The sequence below is a fragment of the Plecotus auritus genome (assembly GCF_963455305.1).
Source record: "Plecotus auritus genome assembly, chromosome: 3".
Classification (NCBI taxonomy): Eukaryota; Metazoa; Chordata; class Mammalia; order Chiroptera; family Vespertilionidae; genus Plecotus; species Plecotus auritus.
The window spans coordinates 181,516,311-181,533,135 of NC_137772.1; the positions used below are offsets into that span (position 1 = coordinate 181,516,311).

The 16,825-nt window shown below is 39.0% G+C and overlaps 1 protein-coding gene across 3 annotated transcripts in view; it reads right to left on the reverse strand.

Moving 5' to 3' along the window:
- TMEM117 (transmembrane protein 117) overlaps positions 1 to 16,825 on the reverse strand; it is a 450,126-nt gene that overhangs the window by 217,858 nt on the left and 215,443 nt on the right. For 2 of the 3 annotated variants that reach the window (XM_080662299.1, XM_080662298.1), the window contains exon 4: positions 8,385 to 8,484. The exons of the other annotated variant lie outside the window; for it this stretch is intronic. In XM_080662299.1, the coding sequence (XP_080518425.1) occupies positions 8,385 to 8,484 (100 nt within the window). The remainder of the gene's footprint in view (positions 1 to 8,384; positions 8,485 to 16,825) is intronic. 3 annotated transcript variants of the gene reach the window in all.

Here is a 16,825-nt window from a genome sequence, read left to right on the forward strand (position 1 = left end):
GTATGTCTTTCTCTAAGAGATGCTTAGAGTCTTCCACATCTCAGTGTATTCACCTCAATCCACTTCCCAAGATGCCTTTCATACTCTTAATATGGTCCATAAATTTTTAATAAATGGATATAAGTTACATACAGTACACCTATAACATACTATAGAATTTGATAGATACTAAATTTAGGGGAGTTATAAGCAGAGCCAGAATTTGTGATTCTATTCTTAAATATCTATCTGCTATACTCAAATCTATTTTACTCAGAAATCTTTTTTGTTATTATTACACATCATATTCTGTTACTACTTTAAAAATTTAACGGTCCCGAACATTAAAAGACTCTTGATCACCATTTGTGATGCTATTTGAAAATAGAAGGTTGGACTCTCTTATTAATTTTTTAGTGAAAGTTTATTATATTTAAGGAACATGAAACACAATGATAAAATATTTATAGAGACGTTAAAATATTTATACATGTGAAAGCAAAATGGCCATATTTGTTTCTAAATTTTCTAATGAGTAAAAAGGTAATGTAAAAAATAATTCCCTGCCTGGCCAGGGCACATGCCCGGGTTGTGGGCTCACCCCCAGGAGGCAGGCAATCAATGATTCTCTTTCATCATTGATGCTTCTACCTCTCTCTCCCTCTCCCTTCCTCTCTGAAGTCAATAAAGTATATTTTAAAATAATAATAATAATTCCTCTAGTATGCTCTCTGATTCAATCAAATGAGCAGGTGAACTGGCAATGATTTTCAGGAATTATGTGTGCCATTAAATCTACTATCCTGGGTTTTGTCTGTGTGGTAGTCAATGCTGGTGCCCCACCCAGATCCTCTTAACCTCTGGTGCTCTGCATTCCCCAAGAACATCCTACCTGAGCAGTGGAACTGGCCCAGGGTAGACTTTACCTGAAGCCATATGACCACATCTGTGCTTGCCTCCTCCCCCTCTTCTCTCCTGTGTCCCTCATCTCCTTACAGGTTTCCTTGGAGAGTATGTCCACACGTGTCCCCAAGCCCCTGATGCATGCTCTTTTTCTAGGGAATCTCACTTAACATAAAATCTTTATAGAAAGATAGTCTATTGCCTAATTAAATTCTTGATCCAGTTTCAATTTCACTGTATAAAATAATGAAATGCAACTACAAATGTACCATACATGGAGTTAACTAATCATGGAGTAAAGTCACGAACTAGCTCCAACGAACAGGCTGAGAATGAGAGCAGAAGAGACCACCTCAGAGTACTGCTGGGCACTTGAGGCCGGATCCAGGGGTTACACATCTGGTGCCCTTCCATTTGTCACATATACTTGTTCAATGAGTTTGCTAGCTCTGATCCTTCATTCCATGTCTCACAGTTTAAATTCCTTTCTATTATGAAGTTGAGTAAAGCTGCTATTGCTACTTTATTTTAGATACTAAATCAATTCAATTATGCTTTTTATTCTGTCATTTTAAAATATCAGTGGAAGAGAAATAATTAGGAAGCTGGCATTGATCATAATACAAATTGTCAAGCTCAATTCTAGAGAGAATAACAAGCTAGATGTGATCTCAGTTGTATTCCAGGATATTGTTCATTGACAAACAGCATTTGAGAGCAATCCACAAAAGAGTGACATGTGTATAATAGAAAAATTTGAACTAAATAAACTATTATTAACTTGGTGAAATGAAAATAACACAGATAATCACACCCCTTCCTTAGCAAGTATGCAATAAGCATGGGACAACAATAGAAAAACTCACTAAATTTTAGGTTAGGACACAAAATTTAGTTACAAAATTTATTTTATATTTCCTATGTTTAAGCTAGAAGGAATAATTTATTCTCAAATGCTGCAGAAATATTTCCTCCCTCTATTCTGTTCTAGATTTGTTAATAAATACTATTCCAGCAGGAGTATAAATTATTCTCAAGTATGTACCGTTCTTAATCCTCTCTCCCTCCATCCACTGAAGGTTAACCAATCTCTGTCTTGCACAGTAAAGGCTGTCTGCTTCAGTGACTAAAGTGGTACATCTCAACCCAGCTTCCTTCTCTCTCCCAAGCTCAGAGCAGAACCTATGCCACTGACAGCAATAATGACCATTCAAGGAACCATCTGGTGGGATCTGAGAATCTCAATCTTTGTTTTACCAAAGAATGCCTTTTATACTCACACTAGAGGCCTGGTGCACAAAATTCAGGGGGTTCCTCAGCCTGGTCTGCACCCTCTCGCAGTCCGGGAGCCCTTGGGGGATGGTGACTGCCTAAGCCCTCAGTCGAACATCCTGAGCGCTGCCGCGGAGGCAAGAGAGGCTCCTGTCATCGCCACTGTGCTCGCCAGCTGTGAGCCCAGCTTCTGACTGAGTGGCGCTCCCCCTATGGGAGCACACTGACCACCAGGAGCAGCTCCTGCATTGAGCATCTGCACCCTGGTGATCAGTGCAAGTCAAAGAGACCAGTCGTTCTGCCCTCGGGCTGAAACCGGCTCTCCAACATCCTCTGAAAGATCCTGGATTATGAGAGGGCACAGGCCAGGCCGAGGGACCCCACTGGTGTACAATTGGGGCCAGGGAGGAACGCGGGAGGTTGGCCAGCCAGGGAGGGACCGTAGGAGGGCTCCACAGCATGTCTGGCCCATCTCGCTCAGTCCCAATCGGCCAGACCCCAGTAGCAAGCTAACCTACTGGTTGGAGCATCTGCCTCCTGGTGGTCAGTGCACATCGTAGCAAGCGGTTGAGCGGCCTTATCATATCATTAGCATATTATGCTTTGATTGGTTGAACGGCCAACTGGATGACTGGACACTTAGCATATTAGGCTTTTATTATATAGGATGGTCACATCACCATTATGAAAGAATTACCTCCATTCAAGGTGTTTACAATCATGTGTCCTCTTGGTTGTGGAAACAAGCTTAGCAGAAGCCAGTGCATAGCTTTTGGTGGGGGTTGAGGGGAGGGGAATTGATATCTATGTATCCTGAACAACACAGCTCTGTTCCCATCCCCTTTAGCATTGTACAAATTCATTTTATAACACTAAGTCACAAAGTGTAATGAGGGAAAGAGAAATGGAACTTAATGCTTATGTGCTCTAGTGATCTATTGATTCTTTCAATAATTTCTTGAGCACCTATTGTATGCCTGCTACTGTGTTGGATGCTAAAAATACAATTGTGAACACTATTGACACTGTAATTTCCCTCAAAGTGTTTATAGTCTGGTAAGGAGGAGTTTTCAGCTTTGCTTCTTAAATAAACAGTCTTTTGAAAAAATAAAATAGCAACATAAATATAAATTATAAAATCTGTCTGAAGAAATAAAAGCATGTGAAAAACAAAAAGGCAAAACTTGCCATTTAAATATTTAGAGAAATAATTTAATATTGATCTATAAAGCAGGCACAGTTAAAATAGAAGGGAAAATATATTTTTTTAAAGACTCTTTTTTTTCCTAGCCCAGCTGGCATGGTTAAGTGTCGACTTATGAACCAGAAGATCACAGTTCAATTTCCGGTCAGGGCACATCCCCAGGTTGTGGGCTCAATCCCCAGTGGGAAGTTGTGCAGGAGGCAGCCAATCAATAATTATCTCTCATCACTGATGTTTAGCTCTCTCTCTCTCCCTCTCCCTTCCTCTCTGAAATCAATAAAAAATATTTTTTTTTTTAAATTTTTTTTCTAAACTCATATTCTTCAAAGGTCTTCAACAGAGAGAAATAGTTAAGCAAATTTAAAAGTTTTATTTCTTGTTATAATCCAGCTACAAAGGCTATGTTTTATCCACCTAAAGGCATTTCCACATGAAGGTATTGACTCAGTTTCTCCGGTTCTAGTGGAACTCTGAGTTTCAAGAAGAAAAACAGTCTATTAAAATTGCACACAATTTAAAAACAAATTGTGACTATACAAACATGAAATAAAGGTAGAGTCAATTGGCAAACAACTCATTTGTTGTGTGTGTGTATAATTAGCTTTCTAGTGGAAACTTTGCTAGTAGTGGTAATATGTATACAAATGTCCACAGACCATCCTGGGGGAAATAGGTCAAGGCCAAACAAGTTAATACACACCTAGTTTTATGATTAAAGATGCTCAGTAACTACTTTAGAGTTTACCATGAGAACTGCCTTCTGTAGGTCATGGCTCAACTTCACCTTATTTGTACCTTTCCCTGTATACCCCTTCTCCCAACCTGGAGTTAACTTCAGACCTGCAGTCTGACGTCCCTGTCACTATCCATGAGCCATACATCATTAACTGCTACAAGAGAAAATACACTAGAACAGGGGCTGAAGGGGCTGGGGAAAAGGTATAGGTAGGACGGATAGATAGGAAGTGATCTTTCCCCGTGCTAATAAATGAGGAGCAGAAGTGCTGTCACCATGTCCTCAGAACCCCCTGCCATCTTAGACCTAAGCAGAAGCTGTGACCTCTGCCTTCTGAAGGAGGAATGGTAAAACTGGAGCAATGTGCTGTGGGACTGGCCAGCCCTCTCTGCTCCTTGCTCAGTGGCACAGAGCCTGGGCAAATTTGTGGCTATGAGGAAATGGCGTCATATGAGACATCCAGTGTTTTTGATTCTTGCTTATCTTTATGACAGTTCATCTCTGCTCCTACCATGGACCAGCTCAAGGATGAATTACACCAGGTATCACTTTATTTCTTTCATATTATTATTTTTTTAACCTACGTAACAAAAATTACATGAGGTGCACCACTGAGCCAGAAAAAGTCAGGATTGCCCAGTGAATGGAATCCAGTAGAGCCTGATGCTCAGTTGGGTGAGGGCCAAAGATATTTGTAAGATTGATTAATAATCCCCTGCCTGGGGATCAATCATATAGTCACGGTGTACCTTTTAAAACCATGGGAAAGTTATGAATTTTTCCATAAAATAAAAATCCTTATTTTAGAAATGCATTAAAAGGTACACTTTTATTAGAAATGAAAACAGTCACTTGTTTTGCCATGACAGTCACCTTCATCATTGATAGTCATTTCATGATGAGAATTCTGTAGACAAATGAAGGTCAAAGTTACCCTAAACTCCACTTGGGAGGAAAACTATTATTTTTTTTAAATGTTATCAATGCACACATATGTAGACATATAAATATTTATACAGAAACCTCCTGCCTAGCCAGTGAACAGAAATGGCAATAGAATGATGTGCTCTGGGAATCCTCCCTATGTGACTGGACTTGCAAATCAGGAACATATTGTGTTTCTTTTGCCATCCCTACCACTGTGGCTAATGAAGAAAGGTGAGTATCTATATATATAAAAGGCTAATATGCAAAGTGTCCCCTCAGGAGTTCAATTACTCACTGTGACGTGCGCTGATTACCCGGGGGCGGCACAGAATGAAGGAAGGCCCCAGCCAGCAGCTGGCAGCCAGGGAAGGGAGGCCGGCCAGCAGTCAGAAGGAAGGTCCCAGTCAGCAGCCAGAAGGCCTCCATGAGCATTGATTGCCAGCCAGGCCTAGGGAACCTACCCATGCACGAATTTCATGCACCAGGCCTCTAGTTTCATATAACATGAGTAGAAAGGGACTTTGGATTCTACCCAGTTTATAGAAAAGAAAAGATGAGAGGCCCGGGGAAGTAAGGTGACTTAAGATCACATTACTTAAACCTAAAACCTAGATTTCTTGACTCTCAATCCAATCCTATTTCTGTGATATGGGAAGTATAATCAGAGTAGTAATCTATGGTATAGGGAGAGGTAAAACATTATCAGGTTGGCTAGTAGAAGTAGAAGACATTACAGTAGTAAATTTAGGAGAAACTATGAAGGTTAACCAGACCGTAGAGAAAAAGAAAGATCATAGGCTGAAGTTTGAGAATATTTCTATTTCCCTAAACCACAAGAGTAAGGCAGATAAGTGCACAGTAGAAATACAACTAAGAAGAGTCAGGGTCTTTGGATAAAGCTGCACCATGCATTTGATTCCCCAAGCTGCCCTAGGAATTGGACCCCACCTTATGGCTCAAAATAAATAAATCCAGATAAAAACTAACCAGTAAATAGAGGCAGAGTCATTATGATGTAGGAGACACTATCTTGAAGGAAAGTCTGGAGAGGAGTTGGATGAAACTGGGTCACAAACAACAACAACACCATGGGAAAGAAAATGACTTATGGCTACTTTTGCCTGAGAATTGCAAAGCAAGCTTCTAGGTCTTATTGGTCTGTTGCTTCTCCCCTGATTTTATGAGGAAGCAACATACCATATTGTCCTAGTCTATCTGAGCATCGGCAACTGGAAGGAAACTCCAGATGCTGTGGAGCCTCATGGTCCTGGGGTTCCATGGAAGAGTCTTGGATCAATGAGCCACCCTTGCCATCACTTCAAGGACTGGGCCCAGCGAGGAGATGAGAGCCCAAAACATGAATAACAACAATAAAGCACTAGGCCTGCATTCCACTTCTGCATGTTTGTTGTGTTTGTTTGTTTGTTAATTGTCACCCAAGGATATTTTTTCCATTGATTTTCAGAGAGAGTGGAAGGGAGGGAGGGGGAAAAGAGAGAAACGTCAATGAGAGAGAGACACATTGATTGGTTGCCTCTTGCACATGCTCCCAGGCCCAGGGATTGAGCCTGAAACCTAGGTCATGCCCTTGACTGGGAATCAAACCCACGACCCTTCAGTGCACTGGCTGACACTCTAACCATTGAGCAACACAAGCCAGGGCCCACTTTAGCATTTTAAATCTTATCATAGGGCCACATATTTAATCTTTACAGGAAACCTGTAACACAGGTAGAAATTATTCATCCCTTTTAAGAAACGTGTGCACCAAGGCTCAGAGAATCGTGTATTACTTGTGGAAGGTCAAACCACTGGTAGCAAGGTCTGAGAATCTGTATTTCCGATTCAATTCTCCATTTTAGTGAACAGATTTCCTACAAAATGGAGTCACAATCCACAATTAATGCAGAGATTTTTAAAAGGCATCACCTCAAATTCCACAGAAATTGTATGTTTAAAGTTCACATAGTTCCTTCTAAATAATTTTTTCAATGGAAATAGAAATTTTTGACATGCATCAGGTTGGTCTCAATGGCTGGTTTATTCTAATTATGATTTCTAGTGAGTGTAAATAAAATAAATCACTTTTCAAATTTAGATTTTAAAGTTAATGGAATGGGATGCATCTGGTAATTTGTTCTGTTAACATTCTATAATTGAACAGAGGTGGGAGGAGGCTCAAAAACAGGCTATACAAACCCTTTCATGGTTACTTAATACTCTTGCAGGATGATCACAATAGCAGCAGTTAAGATATCACTGTTTCTTGTTCCCTGAAAAACCTTCCTCTAGGTAAGAATCAAAGCTATCAATGGAAATGCAGTAATGGTTATGATAATCTACCTGTGGCCCCTGCAACACATCTGTAGGGGCACATCCATCCCAATTCTTATTTATGTTGGGTATCATCATTCCTTTAGTAGGGCTCATTGTCAAGTGATAGTTGAATAAAGCTAATTAGGATGAACTGTACTTATAAAAGGTGTCAATGAATGTTAAAGTGTCCCATATTTATGAGAGTTATGCTCTTTGCACTTCAAGATTTTCTTATAAACATATAGGTCATAGAGCCTTTTAGTATATCCTGTGTTAAATTAGCCCAATGGTTAAAAACAGAAGCTATTGTCTTAACAAATGAGATATAATTTGTGTATTTGTTGCAGGCATATAATAATAAAGACTAATAATACATGAAAGATTAAAATATACAACTCTCATAACTCTTAGTTACTATTAAGTTAGGTTCAATGAGCAAAACAAATATGAAAAACTATTTTTAAAGTTCATAAAGAATATTTAATGTGGTTTTTTGAGACAGGCCAGACAACATTCCTTACCTGAAATTTGCACATGGTAAAAAAAACAACAAATATAATTTAACAGGCAATAATTTTTTATTAATTTCATGAATGTGTATATGTTTGTATATACATATAGCCCAGGAAATAGCCATCAATATTACAATTGTATTTTTTTCCTGAGATAAACAGATATTACATATTATCTGGACTTACCTATACTCGTGAATTTGTTCCATTCAAAATAGAGGTAACTGTTCTCTAAATCAGTGGTCGGCAAACTCATTAGTCAACAGAGCTAAATATCAACACTACAACGATTGAAATTTCTCTTGAAAGCCAAATTTTTTAAACTTAAACTTCTTCTAACACCACTTCTTCAAAATAGACTCGCCCAGGCCGTGGTATTTTGTGGAAGAGCCACACTCAAGGGGCCAAAGAGCCGCATGTGGCTTGCAAGCCGCGGTTTGCCGACCACTGCTCTAAATCATCAAAAGTGATGGCTATCCAACATTTGAACATGTCTTCTATCAGATGTGAAATGGGTGAAGTTAAAATTTCTTACCATCCAAGCTGTGACAAAGTCCCCCATCCAGGTCCCTACAGCAGCTACTTTCATGAAACTTTCATTTCGGATGCCCATATAGTCTGTAATGATATATGCTCTGTGGAAACAAACACACAAGAGATTGTCCAGACTCAGAGAGCCATACAGTCAGAGCTTCCTGGTTCAGCACCATGCAAAGGGACTTTTCCCCTCTCGGTAAGCTTTCCTGCTTCCTCTCTCCACATGCACTTTCAAACTGGAGAGGCTAGGAAGGGCTCTGAGGTGTGTGGGTCAGTTCCAATTAGGCTTGAAAGACTGTGACTATGCCAATTACAATGTGCATTCCATTTTGAGCTGTAAGACTGACAACAGCTTTTGGAAAATCAAACAGAAATACTCAGCAAAGGCATCATTTCATGCTCACTCAAGCATGAGGAGAGCAGAAACAACTGTCGAATTAGAGCAACTTGAAAGGAAAGAGAAGAGCTCACTTTCCTTCAGCCTGTCAAGGCAGGACTATTGGAGAGGTGCTGGGACGAGGCTTCAGATATAATACCTGAAAAATGTTCAGAATAATGTCAAGATTTGGGGGAAATTTCCACACGATAAAGCAATGTAAAATGTGATTCAAAGATATCTACTTTAAATTATTACTTAAGTAACACTAGCCAGAGATTTAATTTCATCACTCCTTTTGTTTAGCTAACTCTTGTTTGTTTGCTAACACCAATTCGCACTCTTCACAGGTCAAGGAGAGATTCAAAGGTATAACAAGTAATGAGACCATGCTTATTGTTGACTCCGCATTTTCATTTCCATTTTCCCCTTTGATAGTCAAGAAAATCCTAAGTATTATTTTCCCATTTTTTAATTTCTCAGAAAACTGCGACTCAGAGAGATCAGTTAACTTGCCTAATCAATCAATACCACATAACTCATGAATGGTAGTTAGGAACTAAATATCATTCTCTCTCTCTCTCTAAGTTTGTTTCTCTCGGATTTCTTTTTACTTTAAATTGTGTTCCTTTTCTTATATAACTAGAGGCTCAGTGCACAAAATTCATGCATGGAGGGGGTCCCCACAGCCCATCCTGCACCCTCTCCAATCCAGGACCCCTCGGGTGATGTCCGATTGCTGGTTTAGGCCCAATTCTGGTGATTGGGCCTAAACCGGCAGTCGGACATCCCTCTCACAATCCGGGACCACTGGCTCCTTAACTGCTCTCCTGCCTGCCTGCCTGATCATCCCTAATTGCCCCCGCTGCCATCCTGATCACCCCTAACAACCTCTGCCAGCTGGCCTGATCATCCCTAACTGCCCCCCCGCCGGCAGCCTGATCACCCCTAACCACTTCTGCCTGCCAGCCTAATCTAATCGCCCCTAACTGCGCCCCCTGCTGGCCTAGTTGGCCCCAACTACCCCCCCCCCCCCCCGCCAGCCTGGTCACCTCCATCTGTCCTCCCCCTCCAGCCGGTCACCCCTAACTGCCCCCCCACTGGCCTAGTCGCCCCCAACTGCCCCCCCACCCCGCTGCTGGCCTGGTTGTCCCACACAGCCTGCTGTTTAGTCATTTGGTCATCCCTCACTAACCCCCCTGCCAGCCTTGTTGCCCCACGCAGCCTGTTGTTCAGTCATTACTGTGAGGGCGTCCTGACCAATTTGCATATTACACTTTTATTAGTATAGATAATACCTGTACAAGTTTAGAGTACCAGTTGAACCTGATTCTTCTTAGATTAACTTTAAAACAACACATAGTAAAGAATGATAGTTTGTCATTTATCTACTAAAAGTATGAAGAAGCACATATTTTGAAGCCATTGAGAGGCAAAGCATCTCCAGGTCAGTCACTTATTTTCTGGTGTTATTTCAGATAGTTTTTGTAGTCCATAAAATAAACAGATAATGAAATAGTTTTCTTTAATAACAAAAGCAAACTTATGAACTTTAAAAAAAACAACTCTCTTTCGATGTGCTTCATTCACCTACCTTGGAGGGTCTGCATAAATCTCTTAAGGTCTCACCTAAAAATTCTGCATGTCTAAATCTATGGCTTTCCATAGAAGCCAAAAAATTTATTGCTGCCATAAAGTGCATGCTTCCCATGTGCCAGAGACCGTTATTAGCACTTTAAATACTGTGTCTCCACATGTCAGCACAATGACATGTATCATTATTCCTGTTTCATCAACATGGAATTAAGGCTTTAGAGAGTTTTTGCAACTTTTTCAAGGTCAAGCACTTAGTAAATGGACAAGTTTTTTAATCTAAATTTGAGTTCCAAATCTAAGCACTTTAACTACTATGCATACCTTCTTCCTACAAGTGCTAGGGAGAGATAAAAATAAAAATAAAAACCACAAAGGATAACTGCTCTGTTTACCAGTATTTTAGCAGGCATGACTTATTTCCTTTGAGGATAATTGATAAGAAGTCAGAAGAGCATCCAGAAGCTGCACCTCCTCAGAGCTACCACCAAGTCTCAGACTCCCACTGAGTTCCCTAATCAAGCAGCCTCTACTTGAAAGCCCCCACGTTAACTTGGACAGTTGGTGTTACTCCCGTCAGTACCACTATGGCTAATAGTCCTTGGGCAGTGAACTCAGTGTACTCTGGAGTATTAGCTCTGGTAACTGTCCAGCTCTTCTGATGACACCTATTTTGAAGAATATGCTCAATGCCACACCCCTACTTGTCTACTTTGCCAATTAGTTCTATACTGCAGTAGGCTAGGGTGGAAATGTCAGGGCACATTCGTTGTGGTTGAATAGATGTGTATAAAAGAAGGTATCATTCTTTTATTCAGTATCTAAAAATAAAAATGAGATAAACTAACAACAGATCAGTGATCCAGTCCCCCCCTAAAAAAATAACCCTAAAAAAATCTAAATAAAATTACCCCCAAATTCTGCTTAAAGACATACAAGAGCTGCTGAAGCAATGAGGATTTAAAAAACCGAGATACCAGATTGAGGGGACATTTGCTGATTCCGGACTTCGCCTGGACAGAGGGCAGTCTCGGTGGATTGGAGAGACATGAGAAACTTAAGGAGCCAAGATCCTCCTGAGAAAGTAGGGGCCCAGAAAGGCGCATGATACACACCTGGTTTTCCTTTCGAGACTTTTGCTAAATTATGAATTTGTTCAGGGGGTAAGCTAAGACACTCAGCAGAAAGTCCCTGAAGAGCACAGCAGAGGTCTGGCAAGTTCCCCATGCTGAAGAGATTGCTATAGTTCAGAACGTGCCAGATGGTATGGCCCAAGAGAATACACAGAGCCATGGAGGGCAGGAGAAAACTACAGACAGATGGTCCTTGATGAAACTGGGAATCAGTCCTTGCCAGTCCATTCAATGCCTGGATTAAGGTGATCAGGCTCCAGTCCTTCTACTTAACAGAGGAAAGAGGGAACCTTTTCTGAAAGAATAAAATATCACTTAGATCCTCTTTATATATTTTTATATAACAGCCAACATTCATTCAAACATTACTAAGATGTCAAGAAATAGGACCATATCACTGAAAACCAAGAGAGAAAACAATATCTAGACAATAAGCTCCAGAATGACAGGAAGTTATTTTGGTTCTTCTTTTCACTGTTGATTTGCTAGCACCTAGAGCTATGTCTGCATATAGAAAGTGATCAACATTTGCTTAAATGTATGAATTAACGAAATGACCCCAATTCTTCACATTTATTTCTATATGGCATGGGTAGACCTATGCATAGTAAACCCTAGAAGCAGAATAAAATGAGATTGAGTCATGAAGCACGCTTAAACGGAGGAAGACATTAAACATGTTTTTAAACTGTTTTGCATGTTCACTTGATTTCTCCACCGACATTTGTACCTCCATGATAGCTGTCGCATGTACATCTACAATGACATATCAGCACAAATCAAAGATAGGCCCTTCCCCTGTGGCTGTGGGCAGGTGGTGAGTACTGGATGCTACGATAACAATGCAGATGAGACAGCACAGGGAATTTATGAAGTAACTAATATATTTAAAAGTGAAGAGTGATCTATAGAAGTTAGTAGTTAATCTTATTTTTACTGATTTGGAAAAATGTAAAGAATTACAAATATGCAGACCTGTCAAATTTTTTCAATTATTAGTTTACTGATTTGCATATCCATTAACATTTAACTATATTTCCTGCTTAGGTTGTAAAGGACAAGGCATGCATACATTTACATCAGCAATTTGAACCAGTTTGAATATCACATTGGACTCATAAAGTTGTGAGACTTTATACCCAATGATATTAGGCAGTGGTTCTGAATTAAATTTTATTTGCTAGGAGGCACCATTAAAGTTTGAGTTTTGTTTGGAGTTTTTACCTAATTATTTCAATTATTCACACATCTTTTGCATTGTTTTGTATTTTAGATGATTATCTCTACTATGCATAGTTCTAAAACCTTTTGCAATTCTATTAGCCTTTCAAGTAAATATTGGTCACTAAACTTTTCTTTAAAGATTCTAAATGAATTTTTTTTCAGGCTACAACTTCAGGTTTTATGTCTTCTTGAGATTCCAAGCTTACCTGTCAAATTCATAACAAATGTGTAGAAATTTCTAACTACAGGATCTTGGAAAAGTTCATAATTATCTTAGCCAGTAAACATGAGCTATTAAGATTACTGTAGCTCTCTCTCCACCATGTGAGGATACAGCAAGCAGGCAGCCATCTACAAGCCAGGAAGAGAGCTCTCACCAGAACTCATCCATGCTGGTACCCTGATCTCAGACCCCCAGCCTCCAGAACTGTGAAAATAAATGGCTGCTGTTTAAGTCAGAAAAAGAAAAAAAAAAAAGACTACTGTACCTAAATGTTCATAAACTAAACAGACTCTACTATGGGCTAAATAGTCAATAAAAGTGTTATACAATCAGTTAGTCTTATAGGTGAGTCATGATCACTAGCAAAAAAAACAAAAAGGTTCAATTCACTTCAGCCTTTTATTTATATGTAAGTGGATGCAATCATTGCCAGGCGATTTATGAGTTGAGTCTCTGAAAGTTTAACATGAGGCAGTAAGCATAGATCACCAAACCAATACTGATTCATGCTTCACTGAGGATCCATCTGTGGCCAGATGGTTTCATCATGTCTCAGCTATCTCTCCCAGCCATGTTCAGGCAACATAAACAATAAGGGGGGCTTCACACATAAGTAAATCATGAATAAGGAGTTGTCTTACATGATTACAGATCTGCATTAAACACAATGAAACAAAACAAAAACTCTAACCATCCTTACGACATTAAGGTACAGTTGGTCACTACAAAACTTCAGGAGTTAAATCTAGATTTATTATATTAACCCTTTCTTTTTGTGTTTGTAATGAAAATATTAACAGCCTTTAATCTAGTCACTTAGTCAACTATTATCCAAATAACCACATTTTAGCATTTTGCTCAAAATTCCTATCTCTTGATTATTGAAAGGCTTTGATAGAGCTCAATATATGTGTATGGACCTTCCAGGAAAGACCTAGAGTATGAAGCTATGGAGCAAAATCCACTGAAATGTCAAAATGCTGCAGACAATTGTTAGAAGTAGCCTGAAATGATTACAATTGCGATTGGACCTGACATTGCTTATAGATAAAATATCACCTCAAATTCCCCAACTTTAGCCATTCATCCCTTCTAATGTCTATGAGGAAGTCAGATATAAAAAGACTGTAGATGAAGTTTTCATTGAACAAACCCACCAAACTTCAACTATACTTTTCATTCCTTACCTAGCTTCTGCCCATTCAGTGATTTTCACTAATATTCGATGCAGAAACCTTAGTATAACATCAATTCCTCCATCTCCTTTAATTTCAACATTTGATTAGTCACTAAGGTTCCTTCTGAAGGGCTCTCAAATCTATGGTGTTTTTCTTTCATCATCACTACCAATGTCTTAAGTCCTTTCATGATCTTCTCTGTTCTGAATTAACATAATAGTCACCCATTTTCCTGTGACTGTCTCCCCTTATTATAAAATATCTATGGCCACTAGAGTGACTTCTAGAGTTGTCATGTGGTATGACAGGGAAGCAGGAGTCCTGGAACCAGAAAGTGCTGGGCTTGCAAACAACCTCCCCACTCTAACCTAGGACAAATGATCAACTCAGTCACCACCCAGTCCCTCATCCATAGAGTGGGGATTTAAAAATACCTTCCCAAGGGTTTCTCAAGGATTAAATAAATTATTTAAAGCTTCTGACAACTATTCATAATAAGCATGTTAAAAAGTGGTTGCCCTGACTGGTTTGGCTCAGTGGATGGAGTGTCGGCCTGCGGACTAAAAGGTCACACGTTTGATTCCGGTCAAGGGCATATACCTTGATTGCGGGTACATCCCCAGTAGGGGGTGTGCAGGAGGCAGCTGATCGATGTTTCTCTCTCAACGATGTTACTAACTCTCTATCCCTCTCCCTTCCACTCTGTAAAAAAAAAAAAAAAAAAAAAAAAAAAAAATCAATAAAATATTAAAATATATTTTAAAAAATGGAAATGGTTGATCTTTGGCCTCCTGGTTCCTCCCTTCTAAAATAATTATAGTAGTTCATATTGTCACAGAATAAAAAGACTCTCCACACTTTCTAAGCAATCTTCTTTTTTAGACAGATCTCCTTCTATCTCACAATCTCCTTTTTTCAGGCTCTGCTCCTCACCATGAAATCAGTCTCACTCAATTTCCCACCATTCTATGATGTACCTTAGTATCTGTGTGCAGTGCTCTCTTTGTTTGAAATGCCATCCTCTTTCCTCTGGCCTAAGATTAGTAACTCAACCTATCCACTGAGAAATCTCCTGCCATTACTCTTAAAAGCCATCCCCTCCCTAGTGTTACTATGTCAATTTGAATATACTCCTGTGTTTAATACATTTCCCAGAATATTTTAATGATTTTTCTCACATTTCCCCTCTCTCCCAAAAGACTTGGTTCATCAATACAAGAGCTAGATAGTAAAAACATTCATTTTATCCATGTGGAAAAAAAATTATTTTACTACCTTGCAAATGGATACTGCCAAACCACATTTGTTGTTGGTTCTTTAAAGTAAAAATTTAGAAGTTTGCAAGGTTACAAAACAATATAGCCTCAAACTAATTTTAAAGTTACAGAATTTTTGTGGTTATTCCCCAATGTTTTTTTCTTAGTCCAATTTTTTTCTTAACCTCATAAATACTCCAGAAATATACAATCTAACAAAATGCTCAAGGAGTTGTCTTCTACTTCTGATAAACACTATCAAGATACTTCATGTATCTTTACTAAAGTCATTGGACAAATAATAGAAAGCACAAAATTTGTAAATCCTGATCTTGTTGCCAAGAGAATCCCAATAAATCTCAAAGGATTGCAGAGAGTCACAAATTACCTAAAATTAATTTTATATCTAACTTAATCATATTTTAAAGTTAAATAACATTCAATGTGTTTATGGCTATTCTAATAAAACTTATCTGAATTGTAAAAGTGAATTGCAAGCTGTGCCAGAATGGCATTAATTAATTTATCCTACATAATGATGCTTTCTTCCAAAGTAATTAGAGAGGCATAAAATACTTATGTATTCTGCTAAGATTCTGATGTTATTCAAAGTAGCACAAAAAAAAAAGTTTAACTTTAATCAGCATATGTCAGCAAAGATAATTGTTCATGGTTGTTTAAAGGTCAAGATAGGTAAGAAATAATGGAATGGAAACAATGAGATATAAATACAATAATTAACTTTTGGCAGATTAAGCATACATCCACTTAGTGGAGAACAGAGAGCTGGATAAAGTTTCACAGGAAGTTGGGATAGGCACCCTAGAATTGAGTTTACCAATGATATGAGTTATTTGAGATAGCATATATAGAATCCAAAGACTTTCCAGGTGTTAAATACTACTGGAATGCTAAATATCACACACCCTTCACCCTTAGCAACCCCTGGATTTGAACTCTGTGTAGGAGCCAAGCCTATGGCTATTTCCTTAGTCTAATAATGTCTAATTATTATCACATGCCCTTCAAATTAAAGGTGATATCACTTCATTGCACCAGAAATTTGCTCTGCAAATTTATTAATTATGCAGCTTCATTTGCTCTAACAATGAAGAATTCCAAGCTCTGCTTTTGCAGTATGTGCCTCACAAGTTCCACTCCAGCCTATAGAAAGAACAGAAGGAAATAAAGCCACATTTCCCGCCCCCCCACACACATACACCTTAGGAGAATTTCAAGCCCACAAGGTTCTTCCCAAATAATTCAATGAGTTTTCAGAGAGTTTTATTTGTGCTGCTAGAACTTTTAGTTACAATAGTGCTATTCTCAGTTGACACTGATGTCAAAGATGGTTCCAAAGTTATCCTGTTCTACTGATATCCACCAAAGCTGTGCTGCAGCTACTCATGTTGTCAGTATGCATGTCAACGTCCAAAGGTACTGATATCTGTGTGAA